The 19715-nt window shown below is 38.0% G+C and overlaps 1 protein-coding gene across 5 annotated transcripts in view; it reads left to right on the top strand.

Moving 5' to 3' along the window:
• pard3bb (par-3 family cell polarity regulator beta b) overlaps positions 1–19715 on the top strand; it is a 460252-nt gene that overhangs the window by 358685 nt on the left and 81852 nt on the right. For all 5 annotated transcript variants that reach the window (XM_067443471.1, XM_067443470.1, XM_067443472.1 and 2 more), the window contains one exon: positions 1583–1864. In XM_067443471.1, coding sequence (XP_067299572.1) covers positions 1583–1864 — 282 coding nt within the window. The remainder of the gene's footprint in view (positions 1–1582; positions 1865–19715) is intronic.

Consider the following 19715-nt stretch of genomic DNA (forward strand, 5'->3'; position numbering starts at 1 on the left):
TGAAAGAGTGTATAGTTTGTTGTTGTCGCATGATGCACGGGGTTAGATCTCTTAATATTTGTCCCTTTCCATCTCATTCACTCGGACAGCTTTTTGTGGTCCATTATTGAAATGACACACAGCACTAGATTCCTCGTCCCTTCTCTATCTCTGTCTCTCTGTGTGTCATGTATATTCTGCCAAAAGACAGGAGGAAAGGATATATTTAGCTGAGATGCGGGGATGTTTTTGCAGTCATTATTTTGTGTGGTGTTTGCCGAGGCTTATTTGGACTTGGAAACGTGTGAAGTGTGAGCTGGAGCCGTGCTGTTCTCCTCCATATGCTCAAGAGTGGCATTTGTTCAGAGAGAGAGAGAGAGACTTTATTGACTGAGCCTGTTGAAGCTCCTGAGAGAGACAGAAAAGGAAAGGGGGAGAGAGAAAATCAGCTGGATGTGTCCGAACGGTCTTTTTTGACCTTTCCAGTTGATTGTATTTTTGGAGCTGTACTTGAAAGTGTAAATACGATTCAAGTTCAAGTTCTTGCAGTTGCTCTCTTATTGCTTGTGTGGTTTGCTCATTCGCTCAATTGAAATTTTAGATCACATTTCCCCTCTCAGACAAAAAATAAACAATAAAAATAATAATTCTTAAAGGGTTAATTCACCCAAAAATTTTAATTTTGTCATCATTTACTCACCCTCCTGTTGTTCCAAATCTGTACAAGTTTTTTTTCTTCTGCTGAACACAAAAGAAGATATTTTGAAGAATGTTGTTTTTTTTCTTTCATACTATGGAAGTCAATGGCTACCGTCAACTGTTTGTTTACAGACATTCTTTAAAATATCTTCATGTTCAACGAAAAATTCAAGGAAATTCAAAACAATTCAAAGAATTCAAAGAAATTTAGAAATTTGGTCACAAACCATGCTTTTAGATTACCCCATGATTTACTTATCCTCAAGACATCCCATGTATATGACATTCTTCTTTCAGAAGAATACAATTGGAGTGCTTCCATCCATTATAAAAGTAATCCACACGGCTACTAGGGGGTTAATAAAGGCCTCCTGAAGCGAATCGATGAGTTTTGTAAAATATCTAGCTTCCGGCCAAACAACCTTCTGTATTCAACTTAGGCAGAAAGTGTAAAGCCTCTCGCAGTTCAAAACTATTTTATCATTGCACTTTTTTTCTGAAAGTTGAATAATGGAAGGTGGTCCGCGAGTCCGCCTCTATTAACCTCCCGGAGCCATGGGGAGCAGTTGTATAATGGATGGATACACTTTCTTGGGCTTCAAATTTTGGGCTGCCATTTACTGGCATTATAATGCTTAGAAGAGCCAGGATATTTTTTTTGTAATATAACTCATATTGTATTCGTCTGAAAGATGAATACCATATACACCTAGCATGGCTTAAGGGTGAGTAAATTATGGGGTAATTTTCATTTTTGGGTAAACTATCCCTTTAATAAGGAGAATTGGACCCTAAACAAAAGTGTTACCAGAAACTGGTTTGGAACCACATGATGTAAGTAAATGGTGAACTAAATGGTGATTTTAATGCAGAGTAGGTTAAAATCAGCTATTCTATTTTACAGAATTGAGGCCAAGCACCAGGAGCTGAGAGAACGGCAGGTTCGGGACCGCTTCTCCCCACCTGACGTGGAGGATGATGACCTGGACCCAAACTACGCCCGCATCAACAACTTCAGGGAGCGCGGATCACCTTCCCAGCCTCCGTATGGGAACCGCAGCCCCTCCCCTCAGAGACCCCCGCCTCCAGTGTCCCACAGCAGAGAGCCGTCCACAGAAGACCCTCTGGATGGCCTGTATGCCAAAGTCAACAAACAACGAAGCCCTCCACCTACTGCTGCGGACAGGTAAATATGCATGTAAACATACATCCTTGCTGCGAAAAAACCCTGCTTAAACCAGCCTAAGAGGTTTCAGAGCCCACTGAATTCAGTGAGTGGATTTCCTTGGGATTGTATTGATTGCTGAAGGATTAAAGTATAAATTGTTTATATATATTATGTTTTTATAATATGCCAAGAAATGATATATATATATTTTTCTCAGTCCTCATCTGTTTACAGAGTGTCTGAAGAGCACCGATGCATTAGCAGTTCTGATTAGTGTCATAAGTCAAGTCAACTCAACGTTATTTATACAATACAGATTGCTTTAAGCAGATTTACAGTGATAGGAAAATAATTAAATGATGCAAGAATTCATTTCGGCAGCTCTGAAGTCAGTTCAGTGTGGATTCAGTTCCGTTGTAAAGATCACCAATTATTATATTAGTTAATCGTTCATAAATCGTATTATATTAGTTAATCGTTCATAAATCGTATTATATTAGTTAATCGTTCATAAATCGTATTATATTAGTTAATCGTTCAGTTCAGTTCTCATCCAATAGTGTCAGTGTGGTCAACAGTAGGGGTAGGCAACATGGCCAAGATTATATATCACGGTATGAGTAATTTTATATCAGATTTTTGCTGGAAATGTAACATGAGTTATGTAATAAATAATCACATTGGAATGTATTTTTTTTATAATCCAGTGAGTGAAATACACTTCTGTTTAAATGTTTGTTGTCAGCAAGATTTTTAAAGAAATTAATACTTATTCAGTATTAATGCACTAGGGTGCACTAAATAAAAAAGAAAAACTCAATACTTGAAATTTGTTTGCTATGTATCCAAAAAAACAAAAAGGATTACAAAATATTAAAGGGTTAGTTCACCCAAAAATGAAAATTATTTCATTAATTACTCACCCTCATGTTGTTGGACACCTGTAACACCTTTGTTCATCTTCGGAACACAAATGAAGATATTTTTGTTGAAAGCTGATGGCTGAGAAAGGCTTCAGAAAGGCCTCCATTGGCATTGAGTTCATTTCCACTTACCCACTCACAAGACCCATAAAAGGCACTTAAGACGTCGTTACAAAGTCCATCTCACTACAGTGGCTGTACAATAATTTTACAATGCGATGAAAATAGTTATTGTGCACACAAAAATCAAAATAACGACTTTATCCTCTAAGTTATTGACGTTACCCGACGCATGTGTGAGAATGTGACGCAGCTCCACCGTTCGAATACATGACCCAGAAGAGGAGGAGCGCCTCTTTCGCGTGAGTTAACGTCCGAGACCTACACAGAAGACAATAACTTGGCGGATAAAGTCATTATTTAGATTTTTTTTTTTTTTTTTCGCACAAAAACTATTCTCGTAGCTTTGTTAAATTATTGCACAGCCACTGTAGTGAGATGGACTTTGTAGCGACATCTTTAGTGCCTTTTATGGGTCTTGTGAGTGAGTCAGTGGGAATGTACTGAATGCCAACGATGCCTTTTTGAAGCCTTTCTCAGCCATCAGCTTTCAACAACCCTCTCTCCTCTCCACCTATCGCTGGTGTGTTGTGAGCGCACTGGCGCCGTTGTACTGTGGCTGCCGTCGCATCATCCAAGTGGATGCTGCACACTGGCGGTGGTTGAGGAGAGACCCCTGACATAAGTGTAAAGCGCTTTGGGTGTACAGTAGTACATATGAAAGCGCTATATAAATGCCTCATTCATTCATTCAACAAAAATATCTTCATTTGTGTTCCGAAGATGAACGAAGGTGTTACGGGTGTCCAACGACATGAGGGTGAGTAATTAATGAAATAATTTTCATTTTTGGGTGAACTAACCCTATAATACTTGTTTTTAAAACTAAATTGGCAATTCTGATTGGATACGTCAAGTTTGAAGCTGTTGTATAATATATGATAGACACACACCTGTGATGCATGTAAACTGCTCGGCAACTGTAAAGAACTTGTGATGCCTAATAATATACTTAATAATAAGTTCTTCCTCACCTTGACTTATAATTCTAATAACCTTAAGACATGAGTCACAGCTGTAAACCCAGAGGATCTGCTCTAATATTGATTCTCATTCCCGTTGGACGCAGGAGCTCAGTCATCACCTCTGACTCAGTAATGCTGCAATACTACTCTGCTGATTGAGCATCAGAAATATATCAATATATCTATCTTTATTTAGCCTCCACCTATCTGAATATTGCATTAGCCTTTGGGTTTAGATCAAGTGCATTTTTAAATGAATAGCACAAATGGCTTATGTTTTCACTGAAATATACAAGTGAAAACTTCTTTCTTCTCTCTCTCTGTACATTATTTATACCTGAGTGTCTTGGTCCCATCATCCCTGTGGACATTTCTGAATGGATATTTTGGGTCACAAGGAGTTTCATTTAGAACAGTATGATGGATCAGTTGTTGGTCAGATAAAGTCATTGGCTGAAGAAGATGTCACAAGGAAACTCATTTTTTTGTATGAAGGGAAGGATGCCTGCCACATGGAGACAAATGTGTAGTAGATATAGCTCAGCTCATTAAGGATATATCTTTGTCATATGCATAACTGTTTGACACGTTGTCTGACTCAGTGACCAGGTGTCTCCTACAGCCTCCGTTTTTGATAATATTCTGGTTCATTTCCCCACCTTTAGCTTTTCACACTCAGCCGGGCGGTGAGAGTTCGAATATCGCTGCATATTCATTTCTTCCCTGCATAAGGGGAATTCATGCTGATAGGCTGCTGATGGGTAAATTGAGGATGCGAATGAGAATAGCATCAGTGACTCCGGAGTCAGCGTGAGCACGCGCTCGTGTCATTTGAAGAGTTTGTTATACGGGAGAGTTGCTCTGTTGTATGGCCCGTGTCTGATTTAAAAGCATCCTCTGAGAGTCATTAACGCGGCTCGGTTATTTAGACGGACAGGCGGTTTAACACACAGCCTGCTGCCCACCGCTGTCATAAAAAGTGTCTCACAATATGTGTAGTGGCTTGTACTGTATGGTCAGTGGTGGGGTGTAATAAGATTCTCTGCATGTGAAAGTGTATTCCTCTCTATTGTGATGCACCTGTATATCTTAGTGAAACTGAGTGATTTGATTGGTGGATTACCATTTCTGATGTTTCTGATGGGAGGGGAAGTTATTTTGATAAAAGATTATGAGGGCACGTTAATAAAAAATACATTTTAAAAAATGAGGCGCATGGATAAATCATTTATAATAAATATGCAAAATTCCATAAACATCTGATTTCTATTTCAGTCTTTGTAGCATATCCACTTATAATAAAGCACAAAGTACTTTTTTCACCTTCCTTTGACCCTTCTAGTTCATCCAGAACTGGAAATATAGTCACCGTTACTCTGTTGTCATTTAAAACCCGTATGAATTTCTTCACAAAAGAAGATATTTCAACAGTTTTTGTCCAACACAGCACTGCGACCCATTATTTTCCATTGTATGGAGAAAAAACACTAACAGTATTCTTTTTTGGGTAACACTTTATTTCAAGGTGACGTAGTTACACATTACTACATGTACTTACTATAGTAATAACAGTAGATTATGCACAATTACTTTGTAAATTATGCCTAACTAGCCCTAAACCAAGTCCTAACTATTACACTTTAGTAACTACAAGTATAATTGCACTACATCACCTTGAAATAAAGTGTAACCCTTTTTTGTGATTCTCAGAAGAAATAGTCATACAGGTTTTGGACAACATAAAGGTGAGTAATAGATGACTTTGCATACAAAGCCTTAGCAGTCAAGTTGTTGTAAATGACATTGATATGCAAATGTATGCCGTGTTCATGACCTGTTTTTGCGACTACATGGCCTAGACAGACTGTGAACTTATTATTGTCTGTGTAGTATATTATATAATGTATAAGATTTAATATATAAAACTGATTGTTCTGCTAGAATAGTCCCTAAAAAGTGTTGGGGTGAAAGTGAATGATGTTCATAAAATGATTTGTGTGACGACTTTCAGTACAGTTATCTAAAGCACAAATTTCACCTGTGAACTGATTTAGTCTCTCGGAAGGCAAGACCAGAGCACAGCACTACTTTCTTGTAGTAAATCTTTAGACACAATTACACTTGATGTAGACATTTTGAAGCTGAGCTTTAAATCAAGAAAATGTCTTAAGCTACAGTCCTCTATTCTGGGTCCTCTCAATAAGTGCCAAAAGCAATTAAAATTGGCTTTGGTAAGTAAATAAAACTGAGCTACTCTCCTGTAGTGGTAACTCAATAAGGAACAGTGTTGTGCATGGTTTAAGTGTCAATGACATAAGAGTGTGCATAATAATAAAAAAAAGGGAAAATCTTTTAAAAATCGACTTTAACACACACCTGCCAGCCAGGTTGTTGAAAATGGCTCTTTGTATTCATGTTGGTTTTGAAAAGTTTTATAAAATTTGCACATGACTTGATTTTGTAGACACAAGTTTCTAAAATAATGATAGGGAGTGACGCAGTTTTTTTTTATAATATACAATACAGGCCAAAGGTTTGGACACATTACTATTTGTAATGTTTTTGAAAGAAGTTTATTCTGCTCATCAAGCCTGCATTTATTTGATCAAAAATACAGAAATTTTAATATTGTGATATATTATTATATTTTAATATATTTGGTTTTCAATTTATTATACTTTAAATTATCATTTATTTCTGTGATGCAAAGCTGAATCTTCAGGATCGTTACTCCAGTCTTCAGTGATCATGATCCTTCAGAAATCATTCTAATATTCTGATTTATTATGAGTGTTGGAAACAGTTCTGCTGCCTAATATATTTGATGAATTAAAGGTTCAAAAGAACTGCATTTATTCAAAATTAAAACTATTATATTAAATACTATTATACTAAATATTATTTTCAAATAATATAAATCTCCTTTACCATCAATTTTTATCAATTTAACACATCCTTGCTGAATAAAATTATTGATTAATTTCAAAAATAGAAAAAAAAAAAGACTGACCCCAAAATAATTATTAAGTAGCAGAACTGTTTCCAACTTTGAAAATGAATCATCATATGAGAATGACTTCTGAAGGATCATGATCACTGAAGACTCGAGGAACGATACTGAAAATTCAGCTTTGCATCACAGAAATAAATGATCATTTAAAGTATAATAAATTGAAAACCAATTATTTTAAATTGTAATATATCACAATATTACATTTTTAATAATTAAAAATAAATGCAGGCTTGATGAGCAGGAGAAACTTCTTTCAAAAACATTACAAATAGTAATGTGTCCAAACTTCTGGCCTGTACTGTATGTATTTTATTTGTAAGAAATTATAATAAAAGTATACTGTTATGGAAAAATGATAATCACTGATGAAGAATATTGATTATTTAGAGTGTGTTTGTATTCATACAGGAGCTAATATGTGTCTCTGCCATGCAGGACACTTCTGTGCTGGGTTTAACAGTCTTACCATGTGTGGAAAACTACTGAGAGGAATTGTTTTGACAATGGGTGTATAAGAGATTTTGACTTCTGGTATGTCTTCAGTTCACACTCGATGCAGGCACTGATGACTGTGTTGACTTTGGCTCTTTCTTGCAAGAAATAAACCTTTATAAAGATAATTGGCTAATGTTTGTCTCTTATTCAGTGAAGCAGCAGAGTTAAAGCTCCCATGGCATGGATTTTTTTATTATTTTATAATGTTTCCTGGGGTGTACTTATATTGTTCATATGGTTTTTACATCAAAAAATTTCATAATTTAGAAATAAAATGATTTTATTCTATACTGATATTAGCCCTCTGGCTTGAATACTCTGTTTCAAGAGGCGTGTCTGCTGTGAATCTTCAGTGAAAACACCCACTGTTGTGATTGGCTTATATCTTTGCATTTGAAATAAGATTACGTGCGGAGGGGGCGTGGTTTAGTCATGCGCCAGCAGCAGACAGTGAGACACGGAGCTGGGGAAAGATTGCTGAGGAAGTGTTATTGTACTGAGTTATTGAGAGTGTGAGTTTATTATCTAAGAGATCTGAATAAACACGAGTAAACTTTGCAACATTATTTCTCTCACAAAATGCTTTCACCACAACTAACAGCAAACAAACACGACATGAATACAGTAAGAGCTCCTGTTCAGCATAACAAGCGTCATTCAAACGGCAGCTTGGACAAGTGTGCAGATAAACGTGTGATTGACAGATCCGGACATTATAAAGAGTGTTCTTTGATTGCTCTCTGTAGTTTAATCATTTAAATGACAGATTTGTTTCATGCTGCTAACAGAAACGACGTGAAGTTGATGGTTTTAGTCACTGGCTTGATTCACTGATGCATCAAGACGGCCAGCTGCAGGACTGACAGTATTAAATGATTTAGAAAGAAAGTCTGTGTGAACTTGAATGATTAGCTACACACCAGAACTCACTGATCCCAGATCAGGCATTAATGAACACTGTTACTCACTGTTTGTGGCGGTGCTGTCGAATACATATGATGAAGCCTGTGCTGACATCGCGACTGATAAACTGAAGCCATTCTCTACTGATTCTCTGGGCAGGCAAAGCAGAGGAAGGGGAGGAAACCTTTTACTGTTATGACGTCATAACAGGAGAATTCAAGATCAGCTCATCTGGGCTGTCATTTTCTCAAAGGCAGAGAAAGACAGCCAGTACTCGTTTTACCCCGATCAAAATTTCTAGCCACTTCGGGACAACATTCAGGCTAGGGGAACTCATATTAATGTTGAAAAACCTCATAAAATAAAAATGTCATGCCATGGGACCTTTACATTTTTTTTTGCCATTACAATACCAAACGGTATCTTTATTATTATATCAGGACAGTTGTATCATTCTGACATGTTTTACTTTATTCCCTAATAGATATTGAAATTTGTTTTCATTCAAAAAACTAAAAGCAAGACTGAAAAAAAAAACTGTATTCAAATCATTGTATTAATTATTTTGGATTAAATTAATACATACACTACCATTCAAAAGTGTAGGAGTTGGTAAGTTTTGTGTGAAGACATTTATAATGTTACAAAATATTTCTATTTGTTATAGATTTGTCTGTATTTTCTTTTGAACTTCTTTTTGAACTATTTATCAAATAATCCTAAAAACAAAATTGTATCATGTTTTCCACAAAAAATATTATTCGGTACAACTTAATAAGAAATGTTTAAGCATCGAATCAGAATATTAGAATGACTTCTGAAGGATCATGTGACACTGAAGACTGCTGAAATTCAGTTTTATCATAAATTGCATATATATACTCAATTTAAAATGTAATCAGTTATTTTAAACTGTAATAATAATTCACAATACTACATGTGTTTCTGACCACAAACTATTGAATGACAGTGTATGTCATTGATCATATTATTATAATAATAATAATCTGTCTAATAAACTGATGCAAGTTATTTCAGCGATTCAGATCTAAGATAAAACTATTATCTAAACGACTAAAACAAGAGACATTTGTTTTCTTCTCTCCATTCTTCCTCTCATCTGAGCCCTCTGGAGGGGTGGAGGCAGGCAGGTGAAGGCTATGAGGAATGCGGTGAGAGGAAAGAGCGGGGGGCTCTTGAGGTTCCCCTTATGAGAGAGAAGGGAGGTGAGTGAGGAGCTATTTGGCATTGGCTGTAAGAAGGGTTCGCAGCGAGCTGCTCCTTCAGCCCTGAAGAGGCCCAGCACACTTGAACGTGGAAAGTTACTATAACAACCAGACTCTCCAGAGCTCTGCTCCGCTCCAATTAAAAAATAATCATTGTTCCCTCCAGATAGAGAGGGAGGGGGCAGACAGGTGACTCGCTTATCTGCACAGGGGCGACTGAGTTCTTCAGAGACCAACGGAGAGCTGGAGAGTGGCAACCTATGCTTCCACATCTCCAAAAACACTTTTAGAGACAAACATATGAGGAAAAAGTGAGGAATCGGTTTGATAAGAGGAATAAAGGGTCTACAAGGTTACCAGCTCTCCAGTCGGCACTCTACCTCGCCATTTGAATGCCGTGTCCTGGATGTGCTCGAGAACAATAGCCCCCACACTGCACTAAGCAAACAGTCCTCCAATCCTCAATGTAACCCCGGCAGGGTCAGTCTAAAACACGGTGCAAACCCATCAAGAGCTACTCCACAGGTTACCAATGTCTACTTACGTCCCCCATCAGCAGCCATTGTGCCCAGATAACTCACTGAAAGATTTGGCCCCAAAAAAACACCAAAAAAAACACGGTTAAGGCTCTTTCCCCTCCTCGTCTCCACATGTACCCTCCACCTCCTCCTTCCCCGCTTTCTTGAGGCCTGGAGCACAGCCTCACCATCAAAATAATTATAGAAATCACTAGATGGAGAAAGAAAAGCTTTTAGTGTTGGTTGTGTGAGTGCTGGAGTGCTTTTCTGCCCGTTAATTAATCAGCCATTCTGCTGAGCTGAATGAGAGCTGCAGGCGCGTTCGGCTGCTTTTAAAGAGTGCCAGCCCGCTCCCTTAAGTGTCTCCCTGTATCTGCGAATCCTTCCCTGTCCTGACACCACTTCTCTGTCTCTCTCATTCACCATCTCTCCTGTCTCCTGCAACGAGGGTTTAATGTGTTTTCAATGTGTCTAAAAGATATCGTAACCGTGTTAGAAAAGCCCAGATTGACAACAAACTAATCATGAAGTTCTTTTAGATTAAAGGCCTCAATATTTTATTGAAATATATAAATAATATGAATATATGTAATCTCTCTCTCTCTCTCTCTCTCTCTCTCTCTCTCTCTCTCTCTCTCTCTCTCTCTCTCTCTCTCTCTCTCTCTCTCTCTCTCTCTCTCTCTCTCTCTCTCTCTCTCTCTCTCTCTCTCTCTCTCTCTCTCTCTCTCTCTCTATATATATATATATATAGAGTGCATTTATTTCCAAAAGAATGACAGCTGGTAACATTTTTTCAGATTTTGAATAATGCAAAGTAAACTAGATTTATTCATTTTTTAACAACACAATACTAATGTTTCAACATATAGGAAAATCAGAAATCAATATTTAGTCTTTATTTTCCAAGAGGACTTAATTTAACATTCTTCTAACTATTGCCGAAAGTAACTGCCATGGAAGGAATCTGCGGGAACATTGAAAATGATGGACTGGTCCCTCAAAGTCCAGACCTCAACCCCATCGAGCACATTTGGGGCGAGTAAAAAAAAAAAAAAAAAAAAGGGGGACCGATCTACTGTACATTCAAAGGAAAGCCTTTGGCTTCAGTTGCAGAATGCATGGGATACCATTAGTGTTGAAATATATTGACACTATGCTAGAGTGGACATACCAAATATTAAAGTTAAAAGTAGATGAAAACAGTATGACTCACTTCATCTGATATATTTGATGGTCAGAGCAACCATCTTGTTTCATGAACATTATAAAATAAAATCATGTTTTGGAGGCAAAAAGGTCAACATTTTTAGGTCTGTGTGTGTGTGGGGGGGGGGGTGTAACGAAGTCTATAGTGTAACAAATGAGCTTGACAGTATAACATTGAAAAATAAAAATATATGTAAATATTTTTCAGCATATATATTTTTCCCATCTAAAAAGATTAGCTTCCAAATAAGACATGTTTGATAGATGTTCGGTACGGATGACATATACGACAATATTTATTTTTAAATGTACCAAAGATTTGCACATTCTCTGATGGCAACTTTTTTGTTTTTTGCTGAAACAGTTGAATTACTGATTGAATGGATCAGCATTTAAAGAAGTTCATCCTCCAAATAAAAATACACCATATAACAAGTTCATAGAGGTTCATTGTTCATTCTGAAATCTTTTTGTGCAGTTTTTTTGTGCCCGAAAGTTCAGACTTCATGTGAATAGGCTTTGAAAGACTGAGAATAAAAGCGTATAGAGGAAGTTTCTTCTGGTTTCGGGTTCTCGGTGTCCTTATGATTCATCTGGCCTAATCTGGAGAACCGGACAAGTGCTACTCGTGCGTTCCGCCCCTGAGCTTTTCTCTTCCTCTCAATGCACTTCCCTCATTCTATTTTCCCCTTTTTCATTTCGCATTTCCTCCTCTCATATTTGTTCAAGAACTTCCTGCCTGTCACTCATTGAAGAAAAGCAATTCCACATCTCTCTCCCATTGAAGCACGTTCGAGACACAAAAAGCATGCACACTCAAACGCACGTGTGTGCGTTCGCACAAAGCATTCACTTAGCGGTTTCTTCTAGATGCATCTTGTAGCTTAGCAACAAGTCATGCCGCTGCATACTGTGCCGTTCTGTTTTTGGAAACAGGAGGATGTGAAAGCTTATTTCTAAAAAGCAGAAATCACAGATTGGTTTAAATTATATTCACCTCATTATTCCATCTCAGCTTGATTGAACTGAAAGGGAAATGCTTTATTTTCTTTCGTTTTTAGACCTTTTCGGAGGTGCACAATTTTAGAATTGAGGGTTGAGGATAGAAGACTTGATTACCGCCTTACTCTTAGACACAGATTTGCCTACCCAGAATGCACTCTGCCTGCATTACAAAGGCTGAGCCGGTGTGACTCGTGTTTTAATGAAACAGTCCAGGCACAAATTGAGCTTCACCTGCAAACGAGAGGACGCGGGAGGGGTCGGCGAACATTGATGGCCTGTCTAAATAATGTTACACCAGCCAAAATACTTCTAATTATTTCTTCAATTGTAGATGGCATATAAAAAGTGCCGTCACTTCTGCTTAGGGAGCCTGGGAGCCAGCCTGTCATTGCGGGCTATCTTTTGTTGTCAAATTTCATTTCTGAAAATGTCCACCAATTAGGCCGCTGAAGCCGGCCGCAAAATTACTCGAGGGGAGAGTTGTGGGAAACTGATAGGTCTGGTCCTTTCCTCTCCTCGTCCAAACAAGGATGTGTCCATTACAGCATCCACGGCCTCATGGTCTTCACAATTGCTCGTATTTCTCGCTTGCGTGATGAGGGTCATGATTCATCAGTTGGTTGGAGAAGTAGAGGCGGACTTTCTTTCCTCTGATGCGAATGATTGAATTATCCCATCTGACACTAACAGATTTAATGCTGATTGGTCAACACAGCATTCCAGCTGTAGCCTAGAAATCTAGACGCACCCTAGCGGCAGCAAATCTAATCTGCCCGCGAGTGTCGTCTAGCAACTCTCAATACCCATCTGAGCTGTAATCCCCAAACTCTGGTTAGGCCAATCACATCGTGTATAGGGTCGTGGGCGGGGCCATAATGACGACGGCCGAGTTGTGTTTGCGTGCCTCTAGTAAACACAGAAACTGGCAAACGGCGGTCTTTTTGAATCAGCTTTGACCGCGACTCTGGAAGACTTGGAGTCAAGCTTTTCTCTGAGAAAAGAACAAAGAACGGCACTGAAGTCATTCTTAAAAAGGGAAGATGTGTTCTGAGTTTTGCCGAACGGATACGGCGAATGTTTAATCTATCAACGAGCTCCGCTTCACCTTCGTTGCTCTGGTTGGTGTAGCGCTATCCTATCACGTGCAGAGGGAGTTTGAAAGACAATCGTTTATCCCGCCCATCGGATTGAGCCCTGTCAATGGTGAGTTTCCAGACCAAACATCTTGATGTGGGTCTGGCTTGTCAGGCTACTCCAGCTGTGCTTCTGTTACACTTTTGCGGGAAAGATAATCACTTCTTTGCCAATCACAGGCTGGCTTATCCACCTGGCGCCCTATTGGCTGGTTTAACACAATGACGGATAGAGAAGTGATGGTGATGGTGGTCGTTGCCCGTTGATCACGCCTCTTGTAATCTGATTGGTTGAAGGACTATCCAATTACGTACAGAGTCACTTGAATAATGGCCCTTGATCACGCCTCTTCTGGTCTGATTGGTTGAAGGACTATCCAATTGCGTACAGTGTAATTTGAAGAATGCTCGTTTATCACACATCTTGTGCGGTAGAAAATACAGAGGAGACTCCCCAGATGTTCAAACTTAAATTAAGCTTGTCACTCTCTCAATGATCTTAATTGTATTTGTGCTATATAAATGTCACTCTGCTCTGAAAGCACATTTCTGCCTGTTTGAAGAAAAAAAAATGTTGTGTTGGTTATAGTTCCAACATGTCACTCAAATAAAGTTACATTTTAACCTACAGCTGTAACTCATATGTTAAACAATGACCAATAATATCATATTATTGCCAATAGGTGGCCATAACTACTATGTACTAACATTTAAATCGTGTACACACGTTTTTACATTGTATACATTTTAAAAATGACCTGCATGTAATTACATCTGTAATTAATTTCTGTAGTTACATTTATAATTACACTGTTGACACTTCCCTTACACCTAACCTTACCCTTATAGGCCCACTGAAGTGCCTTGAACCGCGCCACATTATTCAATGTGTTGACGTCATTTTCCCTGAAACGGCTTCAGCTTTTAGTAGCGCCTCCCCATTTTTGAAATGGCCAATAGCGTTTCGTTAATATACAGTTTGACTAGAGCCTTTCTGTTTGGTGAAGCCAGTTTCCTCTAACCATTTATCATCATAATCTCCTCCATATCGCTTTTAAATGCAGAACTCTGTGCATAATTCAAATGGGTCCGATGTGTTTTGTTGTCTGCGCCGCTCTCGTGTCTGTAGACTAACTTTAGACCAGAGCCGTTGGTGTGCACGCGCTGCTGCGGTGTGTGAAACTAACTTGAAAACAGACTTCATTCGCCTCAACTGAAAGCATATTTACACTGAATCGTTTCCTATCGCATATTTAGTGTGCTATGTGCCTTTCACCATGTAGAAATGAGTAAATGTGTGAAGCAGCGTAGGAGGCGGGATTTAGATTCGAGGGAGCATTCGATTCGACAGAAGATTTGATGTCTGCGATGATGTCATCAAAATCTGAATTTCGCTTTAACAGAAGTAACCAACACGTTGAGTATGAGGCTGTTATATAAATATTTTTGACTGACTGACTCACTTTAGAAAAGTCTCTTTTTTCACAAATTGGACATCATGGCTCATGATGTGTCCGTTGTTATTTGCAGCAATAATTATCAAGTTTTATCGACTGTCACTAATGACAACAGATCCTAAATTGTTGTCCTACATTTTTATTTTTTTCTCGCTTTCTCAACAATTTTTGTCTCAGTCTAGAGCCTGGTGTGTGTGCCACTGTTGCATTATGTAGTAAGTTTATATGAGCAATAAGTTCACTCGAGGCTTAAATCATGGCTCAGTGTGCTGTGTGACCTTTCATACCTTATTGCTTGAATCCAGAAAGCTTCTTTATGTCCTCTGGGTTTTGATATTTAGTAAATTCAGATTGCAATGTCTTTTCTTCTGCTGGTTTCTCAGGTGTACTTACCCACTCAAGCTCTCGCTTGTTGGCCTGGGGTAATATGGTAATAATGTGTGTTAAACAGGCATGATAAAGAGTGCTTGAATTGAATTGATTTTTGATTTGGGAGCGTGTGATTGACAGAAGAATGCCGATTATCAACCTAATGAGCTTCTCTGAATCAAATTGGTGGATTACATCAAGATTCCCCCTGACGGCCCTCAGTGTGTTTGACATGCACGCCCGTGAGTGTGTGTGTGTGTGTGTGTGTCAATTCCAGCATTTCTGTCCTGTTCTGCAGCTCTCCAGGTCAGAAACTGATGTCTCTCGTTTTACAGAGTGTAAATCAGCAGAGTGTCTCGCTCTTAAGGACAGACGATTTCTCGGTCAATTTCAGAGATGAAGGAACAGATTGCTCTGTGCCACATGGCTCTGTTCATCGTTTCTCTTGATGTCTGTGTCTCCATTGTCCAAAGCAGACATGTCTGTTGGATTTATGTGTGCCCCTCCAGCTTTAAACCATCATTTATCCAACTCTTAAGATCTGCTGACCTGAAGTTTTTCTCCAGCATACAACCGTTAATAGACAGTGAGAGAGGCCGCCCTCAGACCTGGCAGGGGGTTGTGTCGAGACAAAGAGGGAAAACTGTTCACTGCGGGGTGACGAGATGAACAAAGATGTGAACGCAGTGAGATGGAGGATAAAAGAACCGAGATATTCCACACACATCACATTGTGTGCGTGTATCTGTGCAATTCTGTCATTATTTATTTACCCTCATGTTGTTCCAACCCCCTTTGACTTTATTTCTTCTGTAAAACACAAAACACAGATGTTTAGCAGAATGCTCCTGCTGTGGTTTTCCATATAATATAATTGAATGGTGAACAGAGAACATCCAACTCCTAAATAGACTCCTAAAGGAATAGTTCCAATTTATTTTTATATTAATAAAACTATCAGATGACCTCGAAGACTTAGGGGATAGTTCACCCAATAATGGGTTAAAATTCTGTCATCATTAAGTCGCTCTCAAGTTGTTCCAAACCTGCATGAATTTCTTTGTTTTGCAGTACACAAAAGAAGATATTTTGAAGAATGTCAGTAACCAGACAGTTGATGGGCCCTGTTAACTTCCATTTTCCCCTACGATAGAAGTCAATGGGGTCCACCAACTGTTTAGTTTCCCGCATTCTTCTAAAGTGTGTGTTGTGCAGATGAAAGAAATTCATACAAGTTTGGAACAACTTGAGGGTGAGTAAATGATGAGAGTTTTCATTTTTTGGGTGAACTATCCTCTTAAGTCTTCTGAGGTCATCTGATAGTTTTTATTAGTATTAAATATTAATATAAAAATTATTTTTAATGCATTGTATGGTCTGATGAATTTTTTTTTACCACATGATATATTATAGTACTTAAATATTCATTATTACACCTTTAGAAACTATAATGCATTAAAACACAAACACGCAATCTGCAAATATTACAATGAATTTTAACTTTGGTTACATTTATTTATGAAACAATATAATGCATTATAACGTACCTGTATGAAGGCCAGTATAAGGCATTATACATAAAGGCTAAGTAGCGTTACCAAAAATTATTTAAATATGTGTAATATTAAGCTGATAATAATCAAACTGGTTTAATGCAATATGTTAAGCACATTTACTAAACTTGAAATATATATATAAAAAAAATTTTTTTAATGAAATTATAAACTGACACTGGTATTTGGCATTAAAATGTTTAAAACCCATAGACATAAGACATTGCTTCACCACCATTAATGGAATTTTCCGGCTTTTCATGTTTTCACAGTTATAAGGTAGCTATGAACCATCTTCTGAAAGAGTACAGAATCTGCGGAAACAAACACAAGCAATAAAAAAGCAAAAACAAGCAATAAAAACATTTCTTATGCACATTGTAGTCTTTGTTTAAAAAAAAAAAAAAAACACAACTTGATTTTCACAGCTTTTCCTTGTTATTTTTTTATTAAACTTTCCCACATTAAAGTGGTGATAAAAAAAAAAAGAATATATGAAGCTAGATTGTAAAAAACACTGGCATGGAAATATTTAAAATTCTGAAGAATTTCTCCTTTAAGTCAAATGAGATTAGAACAACATGAGGGGGAGTAAATGATGACCATTTATTTTTTGGGGTGAACTATCCCTTTAAGGCAAGGTTCCTCAGCCCATTAATGGCTCCATTCATTTAATATCTCCCATCTCTCAGCCTCCATGGGATGCCGGCCAACTACCCAGTCACTTGAGTATGAAATTAATAGATAAAATCGCAACTCTTGTTGTTTCGCGGCCGAACACTAAATTCCCCCCTCGTCGCAGTCACACAGACACACCGCTGACCCAAGGGAATCGATACCATTGGCTGTAGTTAATGCCGTGCTCCCCTGCCACTAGGAGAGAGAGAAAATAAATATCTTTACCCTTTATTGAACTTTCTCTTGTAACACTCCTGTAGAATGAGCTTCTGTGAGGGAAAGAGCAGAGTGCAAATTAAGCCTTTCTTAGTCACCAGGTGCTGTGGCTCAGCTTATCGGAGGAAACGCTATCCGGAGAGCCAGTGCCCTTATTTGATTCCTGCTGCCGCCCACCACCTCTATCCCCTTCTTCTGAGCCATTCTCACTGCTTATACACATCTCACTACTACACTGTATACAGTCATCATTTTTAAACCAGCAATACATGTTTAAAACAAGTGTAGGCTACAGTGGGCTATCAGTGGTTTTCCTTTGATTCCAAGGATGATTCCTAAGGAATCTTCTCAAATATAACAGCATTTATGATTTTCCATTTTTTAAGACCCGTTAATACAGTGTAAGTAACATATTTAGCATGACATAAAGACTATTATTTGTTAAATCGTATTGAAACCAAAGCAAATTATTAATATCTATGTGACCCTGGACCACAAAACCTGGGTCTGAGTCACAGGGGTATATTTGTGGCAATAGCCAACAATACATTGTATGGGTCAAAATTATAGATTTTTCTTTTAGGATTCTAAAAGGATATTAAGTGAAGATCATGTTCAATGAAGATATTTATATATTATGTCCTTCTGTAAATATATAAAAAATGTTGTATTTGTAGTAATATGCATTGCTAAGGACTTCATTTGGACAACTTTAAAGGTGTCATGAACCTTTAAAAAATGTTAAACTGTTGTCTGAGGTCAACTTATGGCGTTTGCATGATTTTTACATTCAAAAACATCATAACTAATAAGTAATAGGCTATTTTCTACCCTGGTTTTGAGGCTCTCTCCTAAACGCTGGGTTTTGATGGGCGTGCAGCACCGGAGTCTAAGAAGTAAACGCCCACGGATAGGATTGGAGAAGATTTGTATATTTAATGAGCTCCCCTGAAGAAATGAATGTTATTTCACTATTTAAGATTTAAGGGCCTGCCTATGTGCTTACATTTTGGTAGCCCGTCCGGAAAACACATAGCCCTGGGATGTTGGGCTTTGCGAGCCCTGGCCCATGTATGTCAGAGTCGGATCCTGAATCACGATGAACCAACAAATAAGGGATTCTCCAGCCTGTGACAGCATGCTTAAGTATGTTCTGTTGGACACGTAAACATAATCAATACAATCTGTAGCAATGCAATCTTCTTCTTTTTCTTTCGGCTGTTCCCTTCAGGGGTTGCCACTGTTCAACACTGATATTCATTTCATGAGCATTAAATCATCATATTACAAGATTTCTGAAGAATCATGTGACACTGAAGACTGGAGGAATGCTTTGCATCACAGGAATTAATAAACATTTTTAAATATATTCAAAGAATAAGTTATTTTAAATTGTAATATTTCATAAATGTTAACATTGTATTGCTTTTATAGAGAGCATAAGATATATTTTTCATTTATGTGACTACTTGTCTATATACCAGACATATCTATTTTGTTTACTAATATATCAAGTATAATGACTTTGGTCGGTCTATTTGTCACACTTAAATGGATTGTAAGGTTGAGCACATTGCATTGCAGGAAATGATATTCCTTGCTTGTATTCGGGATATTCTGCGGTAGATCGTCCATTCCATGCATACAGCACTTTTGTACTCCATTCAAAGTATACACACTGCAAAAATAGTAAATGGCTAGTATTGTAATATGCCATTCTGAAAAAGAGTTAAAGGGTTGGTTTACCCACAAATTAAAATTCTGTCATCATTTACTCTCCCTCAAGTTGTTCCAAACCTTAATTTCTTTCTTCTGCTGAAAACAAAGAAAGATATTTGGAAGAATGTTTGTATATAAGCAGATTTTGAGCCCCATTGACTACCATAGTATTTTTCCCTCCCCTCTCTCTCTCTCTCTCTCTCTCTCTCTCTCTCTCTCTCTCCCCCTCCATCACCCCCTGTTCCATAGCCTGTAGCCATATTAATGTTGGGTTCCCTCTGTGCGTGACCAGCTGAGTTTATGATTATGTTTGGAACTGCAGGCTATGTGTATATTCGGGGGTGAGTGTATGTGCACTCATGTGTATTTG

This window comes from Pseudorasbora parva, chromosome 5, assembly GCF_024679245.1.
Source record: "Pseudorasbora parva isolate DD20220531a chromosome 5, ASM2467924v1, whole genome shotgun sequence".
NCBI lineage: Eukaryota > Metazoa > Chordata > Actinopteri > Cypriniformes > Gobionidae > Pseudorasbora > Pseudorasbora parva.